This window comes from Caretta caretta, chromosome 5, assembly GCF_965140235.1.
Source record: "Caretta caretta isolate rCarCar2 chromosome 5, rCarCar1.hap1, whole genome shotgun sequence".
Classification (NCBI taxonomy): domain Eukaryota; kingdom Metazoa; phylum Chordata; order Testudines; family Cheloniidae; genus Caretta; species Caretta caretta.
The window spans coordinates 17,054,932-17,078,018 of NC_134210.1; the positions used below are offsets into that span (position 1 = coordinate 17,054,932).

The 23,087-nt window shown below is 46.6% G+C and overlaps 1 protein-coding gene across 6 annotated transcripts in view; it reads left to right on the forward strand.

Annotated features, from left to right (window-relative positions):
- The window catches only part of MAPK4 (mitogen-activated protein kinase 4), a 161,537-nt gene that overhangs the window by 110,120 nt on the left and 28,330 nt on the right, over window positions 1-23,087 (forward strand). For all 6 annotated transcript variants that reach the window (XM_048850387.2, XM_048850390.2, XM_048850389.2 and 3 more), the window contains one exon: window positions 17,288-17,432. In XM_048850387.2, the coding sequence (XP_048706344.1) occupies window positions 17,288-17,432 (145 nt within the window). The remainder of the gene's footprint in view (window positions 1-17,287; window positions 17,433-23,087) is intronic.

A 23,087-nucleotide genomic window follows, 5' to 3' on the forward strand; every position in this document is an offset into this window, starting at 1 on the left:
CTTCAGTAGAGTTTCTTCTGATTTTAACACAGGTGTAGTCAAGATCAGAACTGGAACCCATAACTCTCCTCCAAGTTTTGGTTGCATTAATAGAGTTAATCTGTTCACTACTCTAGCCCAAGTCCCTACAATGATATGACAGGGTACTACAGTCTTTTTTGCAAGTTCCTTATTCCTAATACTTGCAAATTTAATTATGACTTTCATTAGCATGAATTTGCGTTTAGCAGGGAAGTAATTACCCTTGTTAAGAGAGACTTTTTGGTAACTTGTTTCCAAAATGTCTTTAAATCTTGCAGGTTAAAGCCTCTCATTTGTTGTGCAGTTGCTAATGGGTCCAATATAACCACTCTCGCTCAATCAAAACAAAATCTCAGTTGGTTAATCATGAGGAAATATTTAAAATAGGAAAAAATGGGACCTCTCCCAGTTACAGTGGTGGAACCCAGTGCCATCACAGTTAAATAAATGTGAGCAGATGGCTTTATTAAAAAGGGGGAAATAATTGGAAAGAACATGCATTTTTTCCATCGCTTTCATGTTTACTTCTGATTATTTTATATGCCTGTGTTGTCTTCTGAGGTAACTTAGTCTTGGCATGGCCAGCACTGCTGAACAATCGCTGTAGAACAAATATCTACTAAATAGCTAACATTTGGTATTCTGGTGGTCCCATTGCTGCTGTCTTCAAGTACTGCCTATGCCCTACATTCAGACAATGCCAAGCCTTGATTGCATGTTTGCACTTGATGGATGAGCCAGCCCTTGGCTGCTCTTGCTCCTCTGGAACACGATGCTGTCAAGAGCACAGACTTTGGTTATTTTTTATTTTTTCCCCTTGTCCTTGTTGTTCCTTCCTTTGACGAAGCTTATAATAGGCTGGGATAATTAAATAAACTGATTCTGTAATCCAAAGAGAACGGGAATACATGTCACGTTTTTTAAGAGTCATGCAAAATGACATTTTTATTGTGCTTTGCTCTGAGCCAGGAACAGTGTTCGGCCTGTAAACCAGACAAATTCAATTTGTTACCCACTCTTTTTTTAAAAATGCATTAGAAAAAAAGCTGCAGTGGAATCAATCTGCTGTTGTATCAGCATTATTCCAAAAGCTTTTATTTGTTTTTATTTCAGATTCCCTCCCCCTCTCTTTGCAGTTCTTAGAACCAGGAACCATTCCAGCTCCTATTGAAGTCAATGGCAGAAATCCCATGGATTGCAGGAGCTACAAGCTGTCATATGAGATTGGTACATTTCCATTTTATAGGCACCTTGTACCATCCTTTGCTCTTTACATACTACTCAGAAGGCTAGGGTACAATGTCAGATACACTATAACTCTGGAGTGAGTCCAATGAAGCAGAGTTGGCTTTGGGTCATGTGCTCGCAGGGCTGCCTGATTCGTGAGAGCTAGAAAAGTACAGGAGAATGTCAAATTTAAAAAGATTAAATTTCTATCCTCTTTCCCTTGAAAAAAATCTCCTGAAAACATAAAGCAGTGTAAACCAATTACTATGATTGCAGGCTGCGATTTTCAAATGAACCTAAGGGAGTTAGGCACCCAACTGCTGTTAAAATTCAATAGGATTTGAGTGCTTATGTCCTTTGGCTTCTTAGAAAATCCCAGCTGAAAGGAAAAGAATCTGGGCATCTGCAGCAGGAGGATGGGGGAACCTAAAGGTCCCTTCCCCCACAACACACTCTTCTCAGGTGTAATTCGCACTCCACTAATGCACAAATCTGATGTTCGTTCCCACCAAAACTTCTCCCCACTTCTCAGCAAAGTGTTTAGTGAGGTGTCACGCTGCTAAGATTTTTCCAAGATATTAACTAGTAAACTATGATGTGATCAGAACAAAACTACACCCTGGGGCAGGGCAGGGCAGGGCAGGGGGAGAGAGAACAAAGTACATTTGTAATTCAGTAACCTTGATTGCGTGTGTGTATCTGTTCACTTACTACATCACAAAATTTCATTATGTGCAATGTGCCTCCCAGTCAGTGTGTGAATTACAGGGATATAAGCCAACCCCCCCCCCCACTTTTCTCTCTCTAATATGTTTTACCTTCTGTTGTTGCTACAAGCAACACCTAAAATTACTGTAGCTGAAAGGTTAGAAAGAACAACTGATACTTCCCCGTGTTTCAGCTTTTCTTCTCCTGTTTGACCCTACTTTGTGTGTAGTCATGTCAGAGGGTAACTCACCCTCTGAGTTAATCGGGGGCTCAGCCTACCTCCGCCAGGCTCCACAAGGAGGAATGAGGCAGCTCAGATTCACCTGGGACTAATTAATTCGCTGAGTAATTGGGAAAAAGTTAATTAGGCAGAGAAGCATCTGGGCCTGATGAAAGGAAGGTTCCACCCCCGCTTCCTCCTCCCCCCGCCCCCCAAACACACTTAGCCTATGTCTACACTGGTAACTGAATGACAACACTTTTGTCTTTCAGCGGTGTTAAAAAAAACACCCTGCCAAAAAGACAAAAGTTTTGCTGACGACAAGCGCCAGTGTACACAGAACTTTGTTGGCACGAGTGCTCTCCTGCTGACAAAGCTACCGCTCGTTGGGGGTGGAAGTTTTTTTGTTGGCAGGAGAGCCGGCAAACAGTGGCTACACAGCGCGCCTTTTAGTGACACAGCCATGTCGCTAAAAGCTGCGTAGTGTAGACATAGCCTTAGTGGGGGCTAGAGAACAGGGGCTCCTGGGCAGAGGAACAGTCTGTAGAACACAGAAAGAGAAAGGTCCCAAGGAAAGGGCTGGTGGTGAGGGGGACTTACCAGGAAAGGGAACCCAGGAAGAATGTTCCTTGGGTGGGATAGGCTCTGCAAGGGAGGAGCTATGAATGCCGACTTCAGCAAAACCTAGCCATTGCTGTTCTGAGAAAGGGTTGTTGTGGTTTGACCACTGGGGGTTAACTCATCCCTCTTCCCTATTGAGTTAGAGATGCTGAGGTGGAGGCCTATTTGTATAATGTTCTACCTTTGGGTTAAATAAACTAGACAGACCTGTGACGGGGTACCGTTCAATATACATAAGCTTTATGGGACTTATTGAAAGCTCACTAGAGGGAACTAAGTCAGATATTATGGTGATGCTGCACTGGGTTGCCAGGGGAGTGCTGCAGGGGTGAGGGCCCCCACCACAAGTCAGTTTCACTAATTCCCTGTAGCTAATTAGTCAGTTTTCCATGTTGTTTGTGTGGATCTTGACCCAGATCCTCAGTTATTTAAGAGCTTAGCTCCCATTGAAATCAATAGGAATCTTGTGTCTAAATGCCTTTGAGGATCTGGGCCCTTAGGCATAATAGTGGCCTAGAGGGGAAAAAATAGGAAAATGACACTGTAAAATTACAACAACAAAAAAAGATATGGGGGCACCTGAAACTACTTTTAAATAATTTATTTTTAAATTATCTAGATTTCAAGTTGACAGTGTCTCTTAATGATACTCCAGGGTATATTTCAGCTCCAAAATGTGAAAGTTTGAGAAAGTTATGATGTACTCAAAGGGTGGGTTTATTGTGGAAAGACATATGCAATCTTAATATCGAATTTGCTGTTGCTCTGCCATGGCTGTGTATGCATATTTATATTTCATGTGGTGGGGCTGGTACTAAACTCCATTTGCATCTTTGCCAGTCTCACCTGAACTCCCCCCACTAATTTACTCTTCTGAACCTACTTCTAATGCAGTATTCCAAGCCTTTGAGTAAATGTAGGCCGCTGTCGTTTTTAACAAAAACAATGGTTGCTCACAGACTCGGCCCCCTGGGCATGGGCTCAGGGGACAGAGAGATTAATAATTGCCTTTTGGCTGGACCTTGGAGCTCTGGCTGACTGTGAACTCCAGAGATCCTTAAAATCAGGATTTGCCCCATGAAAGCCAAATGGTAGAGGCAGCTACACTGTGAGATGGAAGTGCAAGTAACTGAAAATGACCGAATGGCTGAACCTTTAAATGCAGTATCTGCTTTCCAGAAACGTAGAGACTAGTCACTCTCTAAAGATGTATTTATTGCATAATACACTTTAACAGCTCCACACTAGTTTTATAGTCCATCATGAGAGATTAGCCAGTGTGGTGCATGATAAATTGCTCTCTTCTCTCTGAGCAAAGGCTGCCACTTTGTAGCCTCTAGGCAGTGGCATTTCAGTGATGGGTGAGTGATTTCATGTACATCCGGGGTGAAATCTTGGCCATGCTGAAGCCAAAGGGAGTTTTGCCACTGACATCGGTGAGGCTAGGATCATGGATCCTAAAGTGTTTTAGGTATTGTTACATTCATGGCTCCCTCTTGTGGATAGTATCCCACCTAAAAATGTATCTTCTGAGCCTTTTCACTCTGTGCCTTCTGCTGTCCACACATCCGTCCTCCCAGGCTGGCGAGGAGAGTCTAAGGGTATGTCTATACTATGAAATTAGGTCGATTTTATAGAAGTCGATTTTTAGAAATCGATTTTATACAGTCGATTGTGTATGTCCCCACTAAGTGCATTAAGTTGGCGGAGTGCGTCCTCAATACCATGGCTAGAGTCGATTTATGGAGCGTTGCACTGTGGGTAGCTATCCCACAGTTCCCACAGTCTCCGCTGCCCATTGGAATTCTGGGTTAAGCTCTCAATGCTCTGGAGTGCAGTGGCTGGGTGCCTGGAGTTCTCCCTCCCCCCGCCCACGTTCTTGGGTGTCTGGGTGAGGAGGATATGGAACTTGGGGAGGAGGGCAGTGGTTATACAATGGATGCAGTGGGGGTCTGTGCTCTTGTTGGCTTTCCTGCCACTCCAACAGATGCTTCATCATGTCTGTTTGCTCCCCCATTAGCCTCAGCATCGCTTCCTGCCTCTGCTCTTTGCACTCACTTAGTGCTTTCCTGGCCTCTGCCACTGAATGCCTACATGTATTAAACTGTGCCCTACCAGTGCGGGAGGACTGCATGAGCTCGGAAAACACGTCATTGCGAGTGCGTTTTTTTGGCCTTCTAATCTGCGATAATCTCAGGGATGGAGATGAAAAAGGGAGCATAGAAACATTTGCACCTGGGGGGAGATAAAAAGGGAGAGTAAAATTTAAGACGATACATTTCTGAGAACAAAAGGGAGACTCTTTCACAGGGAATCAACTAATTCACAGCAGATAGCACGTGAGCTTTAGGTACAAGGTCGCATTTTGTCTTTTATATTGAGTGCCTGCCGGTATGGTGACACATCACACAAGGCTGGGCAACAGAATTTGGTTTCCAGGCAGCCATGGTAAGCCTTTTGGTACGTGGGATTGGCTTCTTCCGCGTTCATAACATGTGAGAATGGTTTCAAACTGCAGCGCCATCCTTTCCCATAGCAAGCAATGCCGGTTGGGTTTCACATTTAAAAGGAGCAGCTGCAGTTTTCGGGTGGATGTGCAGCACACACCTTCCCCCACCCCACCGCCTGGCTATTCTCTGGGATGATCCCTTCACCCCTCCCCCCCGCAGCGTGGCTATTCTCTGGGGTGATCCCTTTTGGCCAAGTGCAAACAACCCAGCATGAACGGGGTCCTTTTACTGTTTCCTTACAAAAATTCCCCTATTTCAACCAGGTGACCAAGAATGATATCACTCTCCTGAGGCTAACAAAGAAAGATAAAGACCGAATGTTGCTTGAATGCGACCAAAACCCAGGACCATTCGCTGCCATGCTTTGCGCTGCAATGATTCCAGACTACTTGCTTGGCATGGTGGTAAAGTGTCCTACCGTGGAGGATGAAATAAGGCAGCCCTCCCCAGAAACCTGCAAAGGCTTTCAGAGTACCTCCAGGAGAGCTTCATGGAGATGTCCCTGGAGGATTCCCGCTCCATCCCCAGACACGTTAACAGATTTTTCCAGTAGCTGTACTGACCGCGAATGCATCCCAATTCTTCAGGGCAAATCAAACAGTAAACACTATTGCTTTTAAACCTGTACTATAGTTACAAATGTGCACTCGCCAGAGCTGCCTTCTCTGGCTTCAGGGTCGGGGATCCCGTCTTGGGAGGGTATTGGCTCCAGGATGATGAAAAGGTCCTGGCTGCCGGGGAGAATGGATTCACCGCTTGCCTGCTGCGCATTCTCCTCCTCTTCCTCCTCGTCCTCATCCACAAAATCCTCCTCCCCTTGCAGGTGTCCACAAACAGTGGTGGGGTAGTGGTGGGGGCCTCCCCCCGGAATGCCATGCAGCTGATCATAGAAGCAGCATGTATGGGGCTCTGACCCAGAGAGACCATTTGCCTCCTTTGTCTTTTGGTAGGCTTGCCTGAGCTCCTTAACTTTCACACGGCACTGCTGTGTGTCCCTGTTGTAGCCTCGCTCTACCATGCCCTGTGCGATTTTGGCATATATATTAGCGTTTCTTCTTTTTGTTTGGAGTTCGGCCTGCACAGATTCTTCTCCCCATACAGCAATCAGATCCAGTGTCTCCCTTTCAGTCCATGCTGGAGCTCGTTTGCGATTCTGGGGGGACTGCACGGTCACCTGTGCTGTTGAGCTCGCCACGCTGACCAAACAGGAAATGAAATTCAAAATTTCCCAGGGCTTTTCCTGTGTACCTGGCTAGTGCATTGGAGTTCAAAGTGCTGTCCAGAGTGGTCACATTGGAGCACTCTGGGATAGCTCCCAGAGGCCAATACCGTCAAATTGCGTCTGCACTACCCCAAATTCGACCCAGCAAGGTCGATTTTAGTGACACTTCCCTCACTGGGGAGGAGTACAGAAGTCGATTTTAAGAGCCCTTTAGGTCGACGGAATGGGGTTGGTTGTGTAGACGCATTCATTTTAAAATAGACCTAACGCGGCTAAATTCGACCTAACCCCGTAGTGTAGACCAGGGCTAAGTGACGTCTGTTATTAGGGAGAGGAGGTTAGGTGGTGATACCAGAAAAAAGGCAGACTTACAAGGAAGAGGCAAGCATTAGCAGCAAGTAACATGGTCCAATTTTGCAACCCCCTATTAAGCAAGTAGTCCGTGCTCATACATGGCATTAAAATAAATGAGACTCAGAAAGGGTGTGTAGGATCCAGGCACTTTGGCTGTGTGCCCATGCGAAAACAGAGAAAACTTAAACACACCAAAAACTACAGAGGATTAAAAACCTTTCTACCTTGTCAGTTTTGCTATAACTATCTAAACTCTGACCCAGTACATCTAAAAGCTGGCGTAATTATCTAAAGCCAGATTATTTAAACCCTTATATAATCTTCCTACAACTGAGCAAATGTATTGCCTTGGGAGCAGAGGTTAAGCCACGATAACATTTTTCCATCTGCAGAGCTGCATGTAGTTCTGGAAAAATACAGGGGAGTGGGGAGTTCATCACGTTTTTCAAGGGTATGGACTGTGTCATATAGCAACTGTCACATTGAATCACCATGGGAATGTTGTGGCTACACGAGCCAACCCAATTTCAGCCCTATCTGTGAACACAGGGGAGTCCATGCATACTTCTTTGGTTGGTGATATTCTGTATGGGAATGGATGCTTGTGCCTTTTTTGGACAGGAGGCTTTTAGTGCAGTTCAAGAATCTAGCCAGTGGACTTAACCATCAGATCTCTATAGGTGGGTTGTTCACAGATTGGAAGGCCAGGAAGAACTGTTCTGTGTCTAGTGCCCTCAATCACAGATTGGGTCTCACTTGTGTTAGCCACTCTATCTACATTTCAACACATTCAAATTAGGCATAAAACACAAAATATTTTAACAGTGAGGGTAATTAATCATTGGAACAAGCTACCAAGGGAAGCGGTGGGTTAAAGACTGTGGCCTATGACAGATCATTGAGATGGCCTAATGGTCCCTTCTGGCATTAAACTCTCTGAAAACAGATATCAGGACTCCGTTGTGCTAGGCTCTATACCAGGGGTTCTCAAACTTCATTGTACCACGACCCCCTTCTGACAACAAAAATTATTACACGACCCAAGGAAGGGGGACCAAAGCCTGAGCCCAGCTACCCCAGGTGGCAGGGCCAAAGCCCGAGCCCCACCATCCTGGGCAGGAGGGCCAAAGTCGAAGCCCTTGGGCTTTGGCTTCAATCCTGAGCAGTGGGCCTCTGGCTTTGGCCCCAGTCCCAGGCCCCAACAAGTCTGACCCTAGCCCTGGCGACCCACTTTGGGGTCCCGACACCCAGTTTGAGAACTGCTGGTCTGTACAAACACCTAGTAAGAGACAGTCCTTGCCCCAAATGGTTACAGGCATATGATGACAGGCAACGGGTGGGTAAAGCAGCGAAACATAAGTGAGGTGAGGTGATTATAATTAGCATAATAAGCAGCACTTACAGCAGGGGTTGTGACCCCTCAGGGGATCGCAAGCTGTCAGCCTCCACCCCAACCTCACTTTGCCTTCAGCATTTATAATGGTGTTATAAATTAAAAACACTTTTTTATATATTTAAGGGGTGTCACACTCAGAAGCTTGCTGTGTGAAAGGGGTCACCAGTACGAAAGTTTGAGAACCACTGACTTACAGCATTCCAGTTGCCTCATCACTGAGTATGTTGTAGATCCCAAGGCAGAGGTGAGTGTTAAGGAAGGATTTGATGGAGGTCAATATAACTGCTTGGTGAATTTTTACAGGGAGCTCTTCTAATTAATAAATAGCACGAGAGACAGAGAAAAGGAGCAGGCTCTAAATTAGATACAGGTAGTGCACTGAGTGTGGTGTCATTTCACATGCAGCACAAGATGCTAGAACCTTTCTGTTGCCAGAGGGAAACAGCCTGACATAGGGTAGGTTTAAGTGTTCTAGAGAGTCTGATGTTCCTAGGATGTTATCGACTGGGATAAAGAAAAAGTAGTTAATTCGGCAAGATTGGATAACAATGCCAAGGGGCAGCAAGCAAAACATCTGCTTCTCATTCTGGGTCAAGCAGTTACAGGCAGCTTCCTGACTACTAAGAAGAGCTCTATGGAGTAACATAAGGCTCTCCTCAGCAGCCCATGGAGGGGTGAGCCTGTGGGTAGTGTAACGGAGTACACTGAAGCAGTTACAGCTAGAGTGGCACCTTTGCGACTTCCTGTTTCCGAGAGGCCGGCATTTGTAGGAGATCAAGCGGGGTGGTTTCTCAGTCAGGCAAGGTCTCACCTGTATCATTACCACTCATAGGAATTATAGGTGTGTGGGACTCATCCAGTCCCTCTGCCTGCCAATGCAAGCTTGTTCCGCAGTGTGCCTCACCCAGTCCTTTGTCCAATCTAGTTTGAAGTGCTCCAAGAGACTGGTCTTCCAGCACGTCCTTTGGGAGACTGCACCATAAATTAGTAGCTGTTGCTGTCACAAAGTTTCCACTGATATTTAGCCCAAGTTATCCCTTTACTCCTAGCTCTCCCCTCTGGTACTGCCCTCAATACTTCCTCTCCATTCTTTGTGTTAGCAACCTACAAATATTTTTAAACTGTCATGTCCAGCCTAGTCATTGCTTAGCTGAGCTCGTTGAGCTCTGATTTAGATCTTTTAATCTTTGCTCATCACTTCAGCCCCCTATTATTATTTTTTTGTCTCGTCTCTGACTTTCCTCCAGTTTGTCATTCTCAGTCTAGTAATATGGTGCCCAGGACTGAATACAATATTCCAGGTATGACTGCACTGAAGCCATTATTGGGTATGTCTACACTGCATATGGAGGTGTGATTGTAGCACAGATAGACATCTCTAATCTAGGTCGTTGATAACCAGTATCCTGCTGGGGAGCCTGGGTACATACCCTGATTGCTAACCGTGCCACCATGTCTACACTACTATTGTTACCTGTACTAGCTAGACTAAAGCTAGCAAAGTTTGCTTCCCTATGCTACAATCAGACCTTCACTTGCAGTGTAGACATACCCATAGATGGGACCACAGTCACTTCCCTGCTCTTGATGTCTCTACATCTGTAGCCCCAATCTGCATTGGCCATTTTGCTGCTCTCTTTCTTCTGAATAGATAATACCCATCTATGATGGTCTAGTGTCCATCATTCTCACTAGATGATTAGCTCTATCAGTTATAGAGTCACTTCTTCAGGGTTGTGGATCAGGCCCATCTCTAGTTAACTTTAGTAGCACAGACTCAAGGGTGAAATTCATCCATGCAGAGGGCCAGCACAGTGAATGAGATCAATTTCATGCTTATAGTCTGGTTTACTGTGAGTATAAGATAGTTGTATACTTACTAGTTTCTAATAGTGTACAGAGCTGTGGTTCACGGCACTTGCTCATAGGAATGTTCATTCTACTTTGACTTCTTGTAATGAAGTGTTGGGGGTCTTTTTGTTCTTGTTGCTTGTATTACAGTAGCACCTAAGGGACGTTATTAGAGACCAGGGCGCCCCATTGTGCTAGTCTATGTACAAAGACCTAACAAAAGGATAGTCTTGCCTGGAAGAATGCACAGTCTAATTAGAAGGCAAGAGACAATGGGTGTATATACAAGAGAAGCGCAGATGGTTGTATGTGCTTCTGTTTTCGTATTTTCCCATTTGTGTTTTTCCTGAATTGTTATACATATAAGGATCGATATCAGCCTAATCAATATTGGATTCGTTATTCTGTTTGCTTGGTTTGTTTATAATATTTATTACTTCTGAGCGTTTGGAGAATAGAAAAACAAATTGCCCCAAATTGTTTATTTCCATATGTTACTCAACAAGCGTTTGCTGATTTTCTTATATAGCTTCCAATAAAGGAGAGTGTCTGCGTTGGAGTGAATAATAGCAGTGTCTGAAAATCAATAGTCTGATCTGATAACACTTCAGGGCTTGTGTGCTATATCTGATTTAACAACAAATGCTCGGCTAATCAGTCTCAATTAATTTGTACCTTAGGGAGAGAGAAATTACAGCATTCTTTTAATAGCAAATGCTGTTGATTAAAGTAGTGATTCATGCATTTAGAAATCAGAACAAAACCTGTATTTATGGAAAGACAGGAAAAATATAAACTCTCCCTTTTCATTTGTTGCATTTAGCTGTCCCTGCTTTTATGCAATAAAAATGGATCATAGTGTACCATTGATCAGAAGCCATATAATCCAGGGTTGCCCTAATGAGTGACAATACTGTGTTGGGCTTTTTAGTAGTTGAATCCATTTCATGATCATTTTTAAAGGCGGTGCTAGTATTTCTCTTGATAAACAAGCATAACTCTGATTGACAGTAATGGGGACTGGACACACACATCAAGGAGGAGCTAGTGAGGTTGGTTGAAAATTTTCCAGATAAAATTTTTCTGATGGAAAAGTGCGGTTTTGACTAAATAAAATTTTGCTACAAGGGTCTGCATGCTGCGGAAAATGTAAACATTCTGCTGACACACAAAATACCCACAAATAGAAGTTTTCAGCAAAATATCAAAAACTGAAATAGTGGGGCCATGGTGCCTCATGGGCATTGTTCAGGTGCCTTATTTCGCAGATGGACACACAGAGATATATAGAAGTGAAATGAAGTGACTTCCCCAAGGTCACACTGGTGGTTAGTGACTAGGACAGGAATAGAACCTAGGTTTCCTGATTCCCACTCTAGTGCCATTCACCCTGATACAGTGTACTGCCCTCAGAGTTGACAGTTCCTGCTCATTTCTTTCTCAGCTATCCTAAGACTCTGGGTTGATATCTCGATTTCATGGGAAGCTTAACAAGGGGTAGCACTGATTGGCTCTTCCTCCCTCACGCTCTGCGCCAGATAATGCCTATCTAAGGTACTTACATGGCTATAAGAAAAGGAGTACTTGTGGCACCTTAGAGACTAACCAATTTATTTGAGCATGAGCTTTCGTGAGCTCACAGCTGTGGCTCACGAAAGCTCATGCTCAAATAAATTGGTTAGTCTCTAAGGTGCCACAAGTACTCCTTTTCTTTTTGCGAATACAGACTAACACGGCTGTTCCTCTGAAACCTTACATGGCTATAGTATCTGAACACCTCACAGTCTTTAATGTATTTATCCTCGGAGCACCCTGGTGATGGAGGGAAATACTATTATCCGCATTTTACAGTTGAGGAACTGAGGCACAGAGAGACTAGGTGACTTACCCAGTGTTACAGAAGAAGCCTGTAACAGAACAAGAAACTGAATCCAGGTCTCCCCAGTTCTGAGCTAGCATCTAACCACTGAGCCATTATTCCCCTTCTACCTGCCTCTTGGGGTAAGTGTGTGAGAAGAGCTCTCAGCACCTTTTCCCCATTAATGCCCTCATACAGGAACAGACATAAATACCACCCTTAACAAGTACAAGAATAGTGTAGCCAAGGCTAATCCCAAATGTGAGTGAGCCATCTGAACAACACCCAATTGGAGGTGACTGGTTCTTTGCCTAGACAGGGAGAAGAACAAAGCCGTGGTTATGCTTTGCTCAGCCATTTAAATGGCTAAATTGTTCTTATCTTGGCCTTTTAGGAGGTATCATGTATTTATACAGCTGACCTTTTCTTTACTTGGCTGATCAAATAATAAACATTTTAAATCAGTTCTTATAAACAAGTGTGTTCTCAATTGCTGACCCTGACGTACCCAACTGGTGACCTTTGCCCAGCTAGAGAATGTTTATCTTCTCTCATTTTAGAGATCCCTTTGTTGAAGGAGTAAACACATATTGAACAAATATATTTTCTAAAGTTTTCGATTGCTTTGCACATTCTGAATACAACTCTGTGTTTCCTGGCATGTTACAAGAACATGTCACCTCGCACCTTTTCTTTCTAGATTTGGGGTAGTTTAATAGTGCGATTAATCTGCTGATCTCAAAGCGCTTTACAAATGAAGCCTCCCCACACTCCTGTGAGGCAGGGAAGTATCACACCCATTTTACAGAAGGGGTTATTGATGCACAGAAAGTTTGAGTGATTTGCTCAGAGTCCCACAAGGAATCAATGACTGAGTGTAACACGTGTCAAAATGCAGATTCTCTCTTCTGAAAACATAGGATTCTTTGTTATTTCAGTCAGTACAAACACACAGCACACCTGTAACACAGAGCAGAGACTCAGGGGTCTGTGCAAAAACTGGGCTCCAAAACGAAATGTCATCCTCAGCAACCAACCAGCAAGCACAGGGAGTGTCTACAAATGACCACCTCAGGGGAATGCAGTGGGGAGGTTGTTGAAAAAGTTCAACCACCACGCATTCTCTTTTGTGTTGCTGTGCTCTTCCTTTTGTGCATACCTTACAGGAGCTGGGAAAAGAACCCAAGAGATCCAGTTCCCAATCTCCTCCTCTCACCATTGGACACCATGCTCACCTTTCCTGTAAATAAATGGGTTCCCACCCTACACCGGCTTAACACAATGGTGCATACAGCCCACAAGCACAAGTGGTAAATTGTCTCTTTCTTTTGCTTCTCAAAGACAATCTCCTGTGCACGTTTAATCACACTTTGCTTCCATGCTGCCCACAGCAACCCAAGATCATGCCACACAAACTCGCTGTCGCACCTGATGCAGGGATTCACACTGGTTCTAATGTGCCTCGGAGTAGCTTTGTGTCAGTTCACAAGCACATGCATAAAAGTATTATCTGCTCTTTGCCCCCCTCTAGTAACTGGTACCCTTAAGAGGTTATTGAGGCTGCTACAACTGCCAGGGAGAGGACTTAGTTCAAGTGGCAGAGACCCATGTGGTTAGTAATGTAGGTCTGCTATTCAGACCCTGGTGCGCAGCAGGTTGCCTGCGGGTGCAGGGCTCCTGTTAGAAGTGGCTCCACACAGGCACCACATGGTTAAATGCTAGGCATCGTCCTCTGCGCTAGGAAGGGATGTCCAGGCCACAGCTCGCCAGCTCCTTTACTCACAGGATCACAGGGTGAAAAATGGACAGTGTGGAGAACAAATGGAGGTGTCTGAAGAGAGAGTGACAAACACTGTTCCTATCATGGGGCACTGAGTTACAGTGTTTCCTTTTGGGCATGACTAGGCAGGGGTAACTCGGTGACTACACGGCAGTGCTCTCACTTGGCCAGGGTCAGGCCTCCCAAGTTCTGTCCTGCACACCGCTTTTACCTGGCACTTATCTGTGTCACAGTCTGTGTCTGAATTGGGGCCTAAGAGAATTTGACCTGTTTCTGCAGAGCAGATGGCTGGACCAAGCAGCAAAGTGACAGCGACAGTTTGCGACAGTTCAGATCCAGAGTTCAGTGTGTTCACATCTAGGGCTTTGACTTGACCCATTATAGAGATGGGGACTATCTGCGAAGTTGGAATCCAAATCTGATTTTCCCAAGAGTTTGGGGTGGGGAGAGGGTCAGCACCCATCTCCACAAGAAGTCTGTCTTAAATCCCCTTATGTACTTATGTTCCTCAGGAGAGGAGAGGGTGCTGTTGTTCTTCTTACATGGTTGGTATTCTCCCACCATATCTTCATTTGATGCTCGTCCTCTGTGCTGGCCCACTTCCATCTTCTCCTGGGTTAATGGAGTTAGTTGTTTTGCTGCAGGCCTTTCACTTTTTGCTCAACTCCATTCCCATAATTAGCTGCTGCTTCTTGTGGCTTCTGCTTTCGCTCTTCTCAGCTTCCCTCCGAACAGTCACTAGAAATGCTTAATTGCCTGGTAATGAGGGACTCTCCTACATCCCAAGGACCTCAGAGAATGAAGCTCCCTGTAGCCCAGTCTCCTCTTTCATCAATTAATAGCGTCCGCACTGCTTTCCTTTCAGAGTCTCCTTGAGACAACAGAGATGTCGTTTTGAAGGAATTAGATAAGAGACAGGCGAAATGTGGCCTGTGGGAAAATTGCAACCTCAGAGTCACATAGGGTAACCTGTGGCTGCCATAATTTAATATGGAGATACAGCCTGAGGCCTGCAAGCAATGCTCAACCTTAATGATGCTTAGAGGAAGATGGAGCACTGCATTCTGGGACATGCTAAACTTCCATACTAAAGATAAGGGCAGCAGGTGAACCTAACACAGAATCTAGGGTGCTGCCATGAGAGATGCAGGTCCAATCTGATCACTGGGAATGATGGGTAGTTTAATGACTACAAATCACTGTCTGTCACTGCCAGTCTGGTGATGTATACCCACAAGGGTGGCCAGGTGTCTGGTTTTTGACTGGAATGCCCAGTCGAAAAGGAACCCTGGCAGCTCCGGTCAGCACAGCTGACAGGGCCACTAAAAGTCTGGTTGGCCGCAGCGGCCAGCTCCACGCAGGTCCTGGAAGCAGCCAGCATGTCCCTCTGGCTCCTCGGCTCAGGGGTCGCCAGGAGGTCTGCGCGCTGTCCCTACCCACAGTGCAGGTGCCACCCTGAGCCAGCTCCGCAGCTCCCATTGGCTGGGAAACACGGCCAATGGAAGTTGTGGGGGGCGGCGCCTGCGGATGGGGGCAACATGCAGAGCTCCCGTTGCTGCCCTGCACCTAGGGGTCAGAGGGACATGGCGCCACTTTCCTGGAGCCACCTGAGGTCAGCGCCACCCAGCGCATGCACCCCTCACCCCCTGCTCCAGCCCCTCACCCCCTCCTGCACTCCAAACCCCTCAACCCCAGCCCAGAGCCCCATCCTGCACCCCAAGCCCCTCATCCCTGACCCCACCCCGGCCCCAAACCCCTGCCCTGACCCCACCCATGCCCCCAGGTAGAGCCCTTACCGCCCCACCCCAGGCTCCAAACCCCTGCCCTAACCTGGAGCCTCCTCCTACACTCCAAACCCCTCAGCCCCAGCCCAAAGCCTCACCCTGCACCCCAAACCCTTGGTGAAACTCTGAGCAAAATTTGGCGCATTGATCCTAAAGTAGAGGAGAGCAGAATCAGGACCCCCTTTCCATGCAAGACTTTATTCTGATATTAACAACACTGAGGAGTGATTAGCAGATTGTCATGTGCTGGTACTATGAAAGCTGATGAATCATTCATGTAAACTTCAGAATAAAATGTAAGCCCATTGCCCCTGCAGAAAACTGATTAATGCATGCAAAATTTCAACAGTGAATTGTATTTTAAAAAACCCTGCAAGTTCATCAGAGTTAATGTTCTCTGAGGTACCAGTTAAGGTGAGATACAGGATCATACATGCAGCTTTCAGGATTTCTTCCTCTACAGCTAGTTATTATGCAGTGTCAGCTATTTAACAGCTTCAGTATTATGATTCAGGCTGCAGTTTCATCTACACTTTGAAGGTGTTGATGTCTGTGTGTATACAAACACAGTCACTAACAAATGAGCTTAGTAAATATGCGGTGTGTCTTTCTGTGCATTACTGATGATTTTTAACTTGGGAATATTTCTAAATGCTTGGACAATAAAATAACAAAACAAAAACCAGAACAGTTAAGTTTTGTTTAACCCTGCTGCCCCCCACCCAAAACCAGATCAATAGTAAAATGTTGAACTGACGGATCAAATTTATCAGTCCGTCCACTCTCATGTTGTGGTGCTTTGCATAGAAACAATAGGTCCACAGTACAGATTTCAGAGACACAAAAAAATTATAACTAGCCCCAGTTCAGTAAAGCATTTGTTTAACTTTAAGCATGTGCTTAAGTGCTTTGCTGAATTGGATTTAATATGGTACATTTCTGAATCCTTTAACAAGTATCTAAAATAGCGTTTGTATGCAAAATAATATTGCGATTTTAAGTTCACTTATCTTTCATTACTGATTTTGTGTGGACGGTGCTTATACACTACGGAGATGGGCAGCAGTATAAAACCCCAAATGCTGACCCGTAGTAAACGACGGTCCCTATCCTGAAGAGCTTGCAGTCTAAAAGAGAAGATGAAATGAGCACACAGTCTGAGGCAGGCGGGCAGAATTGGGTAACGAAAATAATAGGATGCTGTCATTTAAATTAGCCATGGCTACAATCAGTAGGCAGTCAGTAGCAGTAAATGCAGCTCTCCAGCCATCACTAAAACAAGCTATCAGTAACTTGCAAAGGCAGTGGTCGTTTCTGTGGGGAGGGATTTATGGTCAGAGTGCAGGGGAAGTGGTAAAAGGGGCAATCGTGTGGCTCTGCAGTTTGGTACCTGGAGATCACCACTGTGCAGCTGTGTGTGTTTATATACACACTCGCACAGTTTGACTAAATTTACCGCTCACCGTCAGGCACAGTGAGGATGTCAGCCTTGCTGTTTCCTACAGTACCGATAGTTTGTCTCAGCATTCCTCTTTTTCAAGACATTTTGAAAGGGGAAAAAATGCGGCCTGCCTCTTCATGATGTAACTGGGACGAATTAAAGCAAAATCTTTCCAAGCTGGGATTACGAGCTCTAAACTCATCCCTTCACCGGCGATTAGACAGCAAAAGGCAGGGATGGATGACGTGTTTTCCAAAGTTATTTATATAGACCTGTATATTTTTAATCTTTCAGGGTTATCTTTCTGAAGGCTTAGTAACTAAATGGTATCGATCTCCACGCCTGCTCCTCTCACCTAACGCCTACACCAAAGCCATTGACATGTGGGCGGCAGGGTGCATCCTGGCGGAAATGCTCACAGGAAAGATGCTGTTTGCTGGTAGGTTTCTAATTTCTGTTTGCTACTCCCCTCCCTGCTTCTACGTCTCAAGTGAATGTTTAAAGCGGTTTTGAATGTTTAGCTGAATCCCTGTCTACTTGCAGTCAGGAACAGCACAAGCTGCAGCAGTGCGAGTGTCCTATAATACCTCGTGCTAGAGCTAATGCCTCTGACCAGCATAAGCTGCACCTGCCCAAGCCCCATTTCACACTGGTGCAGCATTAGAGTTGTCCCTCGTGCAACTGCATTTGTGCAAATTCCCCTACTGTAGATAGGCTCGAAGAGTGAGAAGATAGTTCACTGTCTTCATTTCCATTCTGTCACTAGTAACTCTGCCTGCTTGTGATGGTGGCTTTTGTTACGTCTGTATCCCCTGGGAACTGAACTGATCACGGAATGCCCCAGAACATGTTATCATTAAACATTTTTATTACTGCAGTGCATAGAGCCTGCACTTAGGATCAGGCCTCACTGTTCAAGGACCAGCACAAACTAGAGCTGCTCAGGAAATGGATTTTATTTTCCACGAAAACAATTACATGAAAATGAAAAGTTTTCAGTTTTGTAATCTGTCTGTATCTACCTATAGATTTAGGTCTATCAGAATTTTTCAGATTTTTGATCAAACAGTAAAAGCTGAAAACTTTTTAGGTTTGGGTTTTCCACAAAAATGGAGCTTTCTTGCAAAAATTTCTCGTTTGTTTGGAAAAAAAATTGATGAAAAGTTTTGATCAACTCTAGTAAGATGACATGGCCCTATCCAAGAGGTTTATGTTCTGTGGTGGATTTGAATTGTGGTCGGTATCTTAAAGATCTTTTCCTCTGCTGTGAGAAGGAACATCCTAACGTTTGCTACAAAATTTCCACCAATAACATTTCACTTTGGAAAGGACATGAAGTTCGCTTTATGCCGATTGGTGCCTGCTGCTCTTCTGCCAGAATCCTGTCACCCTGCAATGACGGTTTCTACAATATTCTTGAAAGCCAGCTGTAAAAACCCCTAAATTTAAAAACTGTCTCCTATAAAATATCTCAGATCCAGTCCTGCAGAGACTTATACACCTGCGTCACCTTCTGCACTGTGAGTAGTTCCATTTAAGTCAAAGGGTAATACTACCCTGGTGTAAACACATGCATGCACCTTTGCAAAATTGTGTCCTACTGCTCACAGGGAAAACCCACTTTAGTGTTCAGCAGATATGAAGTGTGATTCTGCATTCATATTGCTGTACCCAGTGATGAGCTGCCAAAATCTTAACAACGGGTTCCCTCATCACCCCATGAGGGGGTTGTTGCCCACCCGCGCTCCCCGGGACTTCTGCCCCATCCAACCCCCTGCATTGCTTGATGCACCCCCCTCCCCTGTCCCCTGACTGTCCCCAGAACCGGGCAGGAGGGTCTCATGGGCTACCATAGTGGGTGCCAGAGGCACCTGCCTGGGGGCGAGGTGGGGAGTCCCGGCGGTGCTTACGTGGGGCAGCTCCCAGGAAGCATCTGGCAGGTCCCTCTGGCTCCTAGGGGCGGGGCAGCATAGCTGGGGGGAGCAGGGGGAGCGGCTGCTTCCCCCACTGACCACATCAAAAGTGGCACCTTAGGTGCCGACTCCCTGGGTGTTCTGGGGCTGGAGCACCCACGGGGAAAATTTGGTGGGTGCAGAGCACCCACTGGCAGCTCCCCACCCTGCGCCCGGCCCCAGCTCACCTCCGCTCTGCCTCCGCCTCCTCCCCTGAACGCGCTGCCCCACTCTGCTTCTCCGCCCTGCCCCCCGGCTTCCCGTAAATCAGCTGTTCAGCGGGAAGCCGAGGAGGTGAGAAGCAGGCGGCGGCTTCCTGCTCAGGCTGAGGGTGGCGGAGGTGAGCTGGGGCGGGGAGCGGTTCCCCTGTGGGTTACCTGCTGTGGCGCGGGCGGCCCTCCTCGCAAATCCCCTCCAGCTCACCTCCACCTCCCTGGGCCTGAGCGGGAAGCCGCTGCTTGCTTCTCTGCCTGCCCCGGCTTCCCACGCGAACAGCTGATTCGCGGGAAGCCGAGGTGGGGGGTGGAGAAGCAGAGCGGGGCGGCGCGTTCAGGGGAGGAGGCGGAGCAGAGGTGAGGTGAGCTGGGGCCGGGGGGGGGCGGTGGAGAAGCAGAGCGGGGCGGCGCGTTCAGGGGAGGAGGCGGAGCAGAGGTGAGGTGAGCTGGGGCCGGGGGGGGGCGGTGGAGAAGCAGAGTGGGGCGGCGCGTTCAGGGGAGGAGGCGGAGCAGAGGTGAGGTGAACTGGGGCCGGGGGGGGGCTGGAGAAGCAGAGCGGGGCGGTGCGTTCAGGGGAGGAGGAGGAGCAGAGGTGAGGTGAGCTGGGGCCGGGGGGGGGGGTGGAGAAGCAGAGCGGGGCGGCGCGTTCAGGGGAGGAGGCGGAGCAGAGGTGAGGTGAGCTGGGGCCGGCCGCGGGGCGGGGAGCTGCCGGTGGGTGCTCTGCACCCACCAAATTTTCCCCTTGGGTGCTCCAGGGCTGGAGCACCCGTGGAGTCGGTGCCTAAGGCGCCACTTTTGGCCGGTTAAATTTAGAAGCCCTTTTAGAACCGGTTGTCCCTCACGGAACAATAGGAGTAGGCTGTATCTCCTTTAGCTGGCTGTATCTCCATTAGCTCCAATGGAAACCTTCTGATTAACAGCCGTAAAAGAGAGCTCAGAAACAGGCCTGCTGTGTTGACTACAGTAGAAGGCAAGATGAAAAATTGACATCATTTTGGTTTTTTGCTACACATTGTGGAGGTGACCACTACTCCTCAGGGTCACACTTCTGGAAATGCACTTGTTAGAGAGCTTATTCCTTCACTCTCCCACTTCCCTGGTTCTTCTCGCATGAACAGAGAGCAACAATACCCGAAGTCCGAAGGTGCAAACAATTCGATGTTTATTGGGGTGAACTTCCAGCAAGCTAAATACAAGTTCCTTTTTCCTTATTTTCGAATCCCAACTTACTTCCTGTTTGCCCCTAATTTATATAGTAATATTCTTAGCTATACCTTAACCAATCATTCTACTAAAATTTAACTAACCAATCCTGACATGGATTAGCTAACCAATTATATCCCACCACCTTAATTAGTTTACACCCAGCAAAATTAATTATACAGCAGACAGAAGCAATCACAGAACCAGACAGAGACCATGCCAATAAACAATAGCAAAGTGGGAACTATAATGACAAAACAATACAGAAGTGAGGATTTCACAACTACATCTGTAAAGACATAAGAGTTTCCCAGCTGTGTCTATTGATAAGTGAGTTCTTACCAGACAGAAAACTATCAACCTCAATTTCCTTTTACAGCTTCTAGGCACTTCCCTTTCTCTGGAGGTGATAGGCACTATAAGGACAGGATTAAATTCCTAACAGCCCAATAGCACCTTATTTCAATGTGACTAGTTTGGAATGTGAGGATGAGACCGGTCACTTCCCAGCTTATGGCTGCCTCTGTCGCTTAGCCAAAGGCCTTAGCCTAAGAACAGGGCCTCAGACTGTCACAGTAAGAGAAGGCCCTTACACTGGCAGACAGTGATTTTGATTCTTTCTTTTATACCTCTAACTAGCCAAGTGATAGGAATACATCTAAATTCTTAGAGTATAGGCCTTTACAGACAGGCCTGAATATCTATATCCTAACAGCACTGAAAGAGCACCTGTATGGCGTGTATCAATGGAGGCTTTTGCCTAGGTAAACAAACGTGCCCCCAAATCTTGCAGACATGATTTTGGTTGTCTTTCACAGCTTTGCCCCTAGCTGGTTGGGAGTTTGACAAGTTATATCTGCAAGTAATAAAGAAAGAAGCATGAAATTAAAAACGAAACAATAAAAACATAGCAAAAGAGTGTAGTTACAGAGAAGCTGTGCAAAAAATAAAAATGTGATCTGAAAATGAGTCTGAAATTGTTCTAAGCTGCATAGAAGAGAATACAGGCTACTAGTGAGCACATCAGAAGTTTGGGATAGAGTTTTGCTTCCTTTCAGACTCTGGCATTTGCTGTCTTTATGCTAGCAAGAGTTCTGTTTCCGTACACTAACTCAAAACATGCATGTCCACTCTAAAATGAGTTCTTGTTGATTAAGGAAAACAAAAAGAATGAATAAGGCATGAGGCTAGTCTCTGTGGAAGTGGATCAGGTTTAGAAAAGGTTAGAAATGGCCAAGATTTTTACAAGCGACGAAAGATTTTGGGTGCCTACCTTGACACACATTAAGGAGCCCTGATTTTTAGAAAGTGCTAAGCCTAAGTGTAAGGGGACTATTGCCCCCTTACTAACATGCAGTGGGGGTGTTTTAGTTGCTAGCTCCCAGTACTAAAAGGGGGAAGGGTCGATGGGGAATCAGGACCCTGAGACTGCCAGTCCCTAGGAGCAATGGGGAGAGGCTAATGCTCCAGGTCAGCCTGAATGACAGGGTGGGCAGGTTAATCAGGGAGTCAGGAGGGTCCCGTCCTACGTGTGAGCTGGAATTGCCTGGGTCAGACAGAGTGGGGCCAAGCTAAGGAGAAAGCAGCGGCCCAAGCTGAGCTGGGGAGCAGAGCTGCAGCCCCAAAGCCAGAGGCACAGCCCAAAGAGAGCAGACTTGCCCTGGAAGGGGAGCTGCAGCAACCAGAGCCAGAGGGGCCAGATAAGCAGCACACGAAGCAGGTCAGTGCTGAGGCAGAGTGGAGCTGGAGCTAAGACAAAGTGGAGCTGGAGCCGGAGCTGGGGCTGGAGCAGTCCGGAGCTGGGTGTCATGAGCAGCTGGGGAGAGCGAGGGGGGACCCTGGGCAGTGGGCCCAGCACAGGGAGACGCCTCAGCCAGGAGGCTCTGCAGGCCAGACTCGGAGGGGGATATGTAACCCTGACAGGGCGGGGGCAACGCTGGGAAGAAGGGCCCTGCCACCTAGAGCCTGAGAGCATGTAGCCACCACCAGAGCGAGTGTCCAACCCACAGCATCCCTGTAGCACAGCCAGGGCCTAGGAAGAAGGCCTGGGACTTACAAGGAGCAGACTGTGAACTGCCCTGACATTCCAGAGACACTGTTTGTGATGTTCCCTGCCACAGAGTGGGTTGATGTGTTGCCTTTTATTTTTACTTATTCTTTTTAAAATTGTTGATTAAATAACTTGCATTTGCTTTAACTTGTATGTAATGGTCAGTGGGTCAGAGAAGTGCCCAGTGCAGAGAGAGTACTCTGGAGTGGGGACACCCTAGCCCCTGTCCTAGGTGACCACAGCAGGGTTGGGGGTCGAGCCCCCCAGGAATCCTGGGCCCAGCCTTGTTGGGGTTATGAGGACTCTGCCAGACAGGAGTGTGGAAGGGGAGTCCTCAAGGGCAGGGAGGCCACTGGGTAAAGGAAATGGGAGCGAGGACTCCGATCCTTTCGCTAGCCCACTTCACCGGGGTAGTGCAGAAGCCAGGAAAGTTCCCCACAATAGAGGGACTATTCCCCTGCTTACATAAGCAAGTTCCTTTAAGGTAATTTAAGTTGGGCACTCACACATAGAGATACCGAAAACCACTAGTCACTATGGAAAGTCTTGGTCAATGCCCTTGCCACAGAGCAGGGCTTGGTATCAACTGACTTCAGCGGCTACTGTGCAATATGCATGTTTCTCTGCTAGTACAAGCTAGAGCCAGCTCTGAGAACAAAATGGCTGCTAAACTC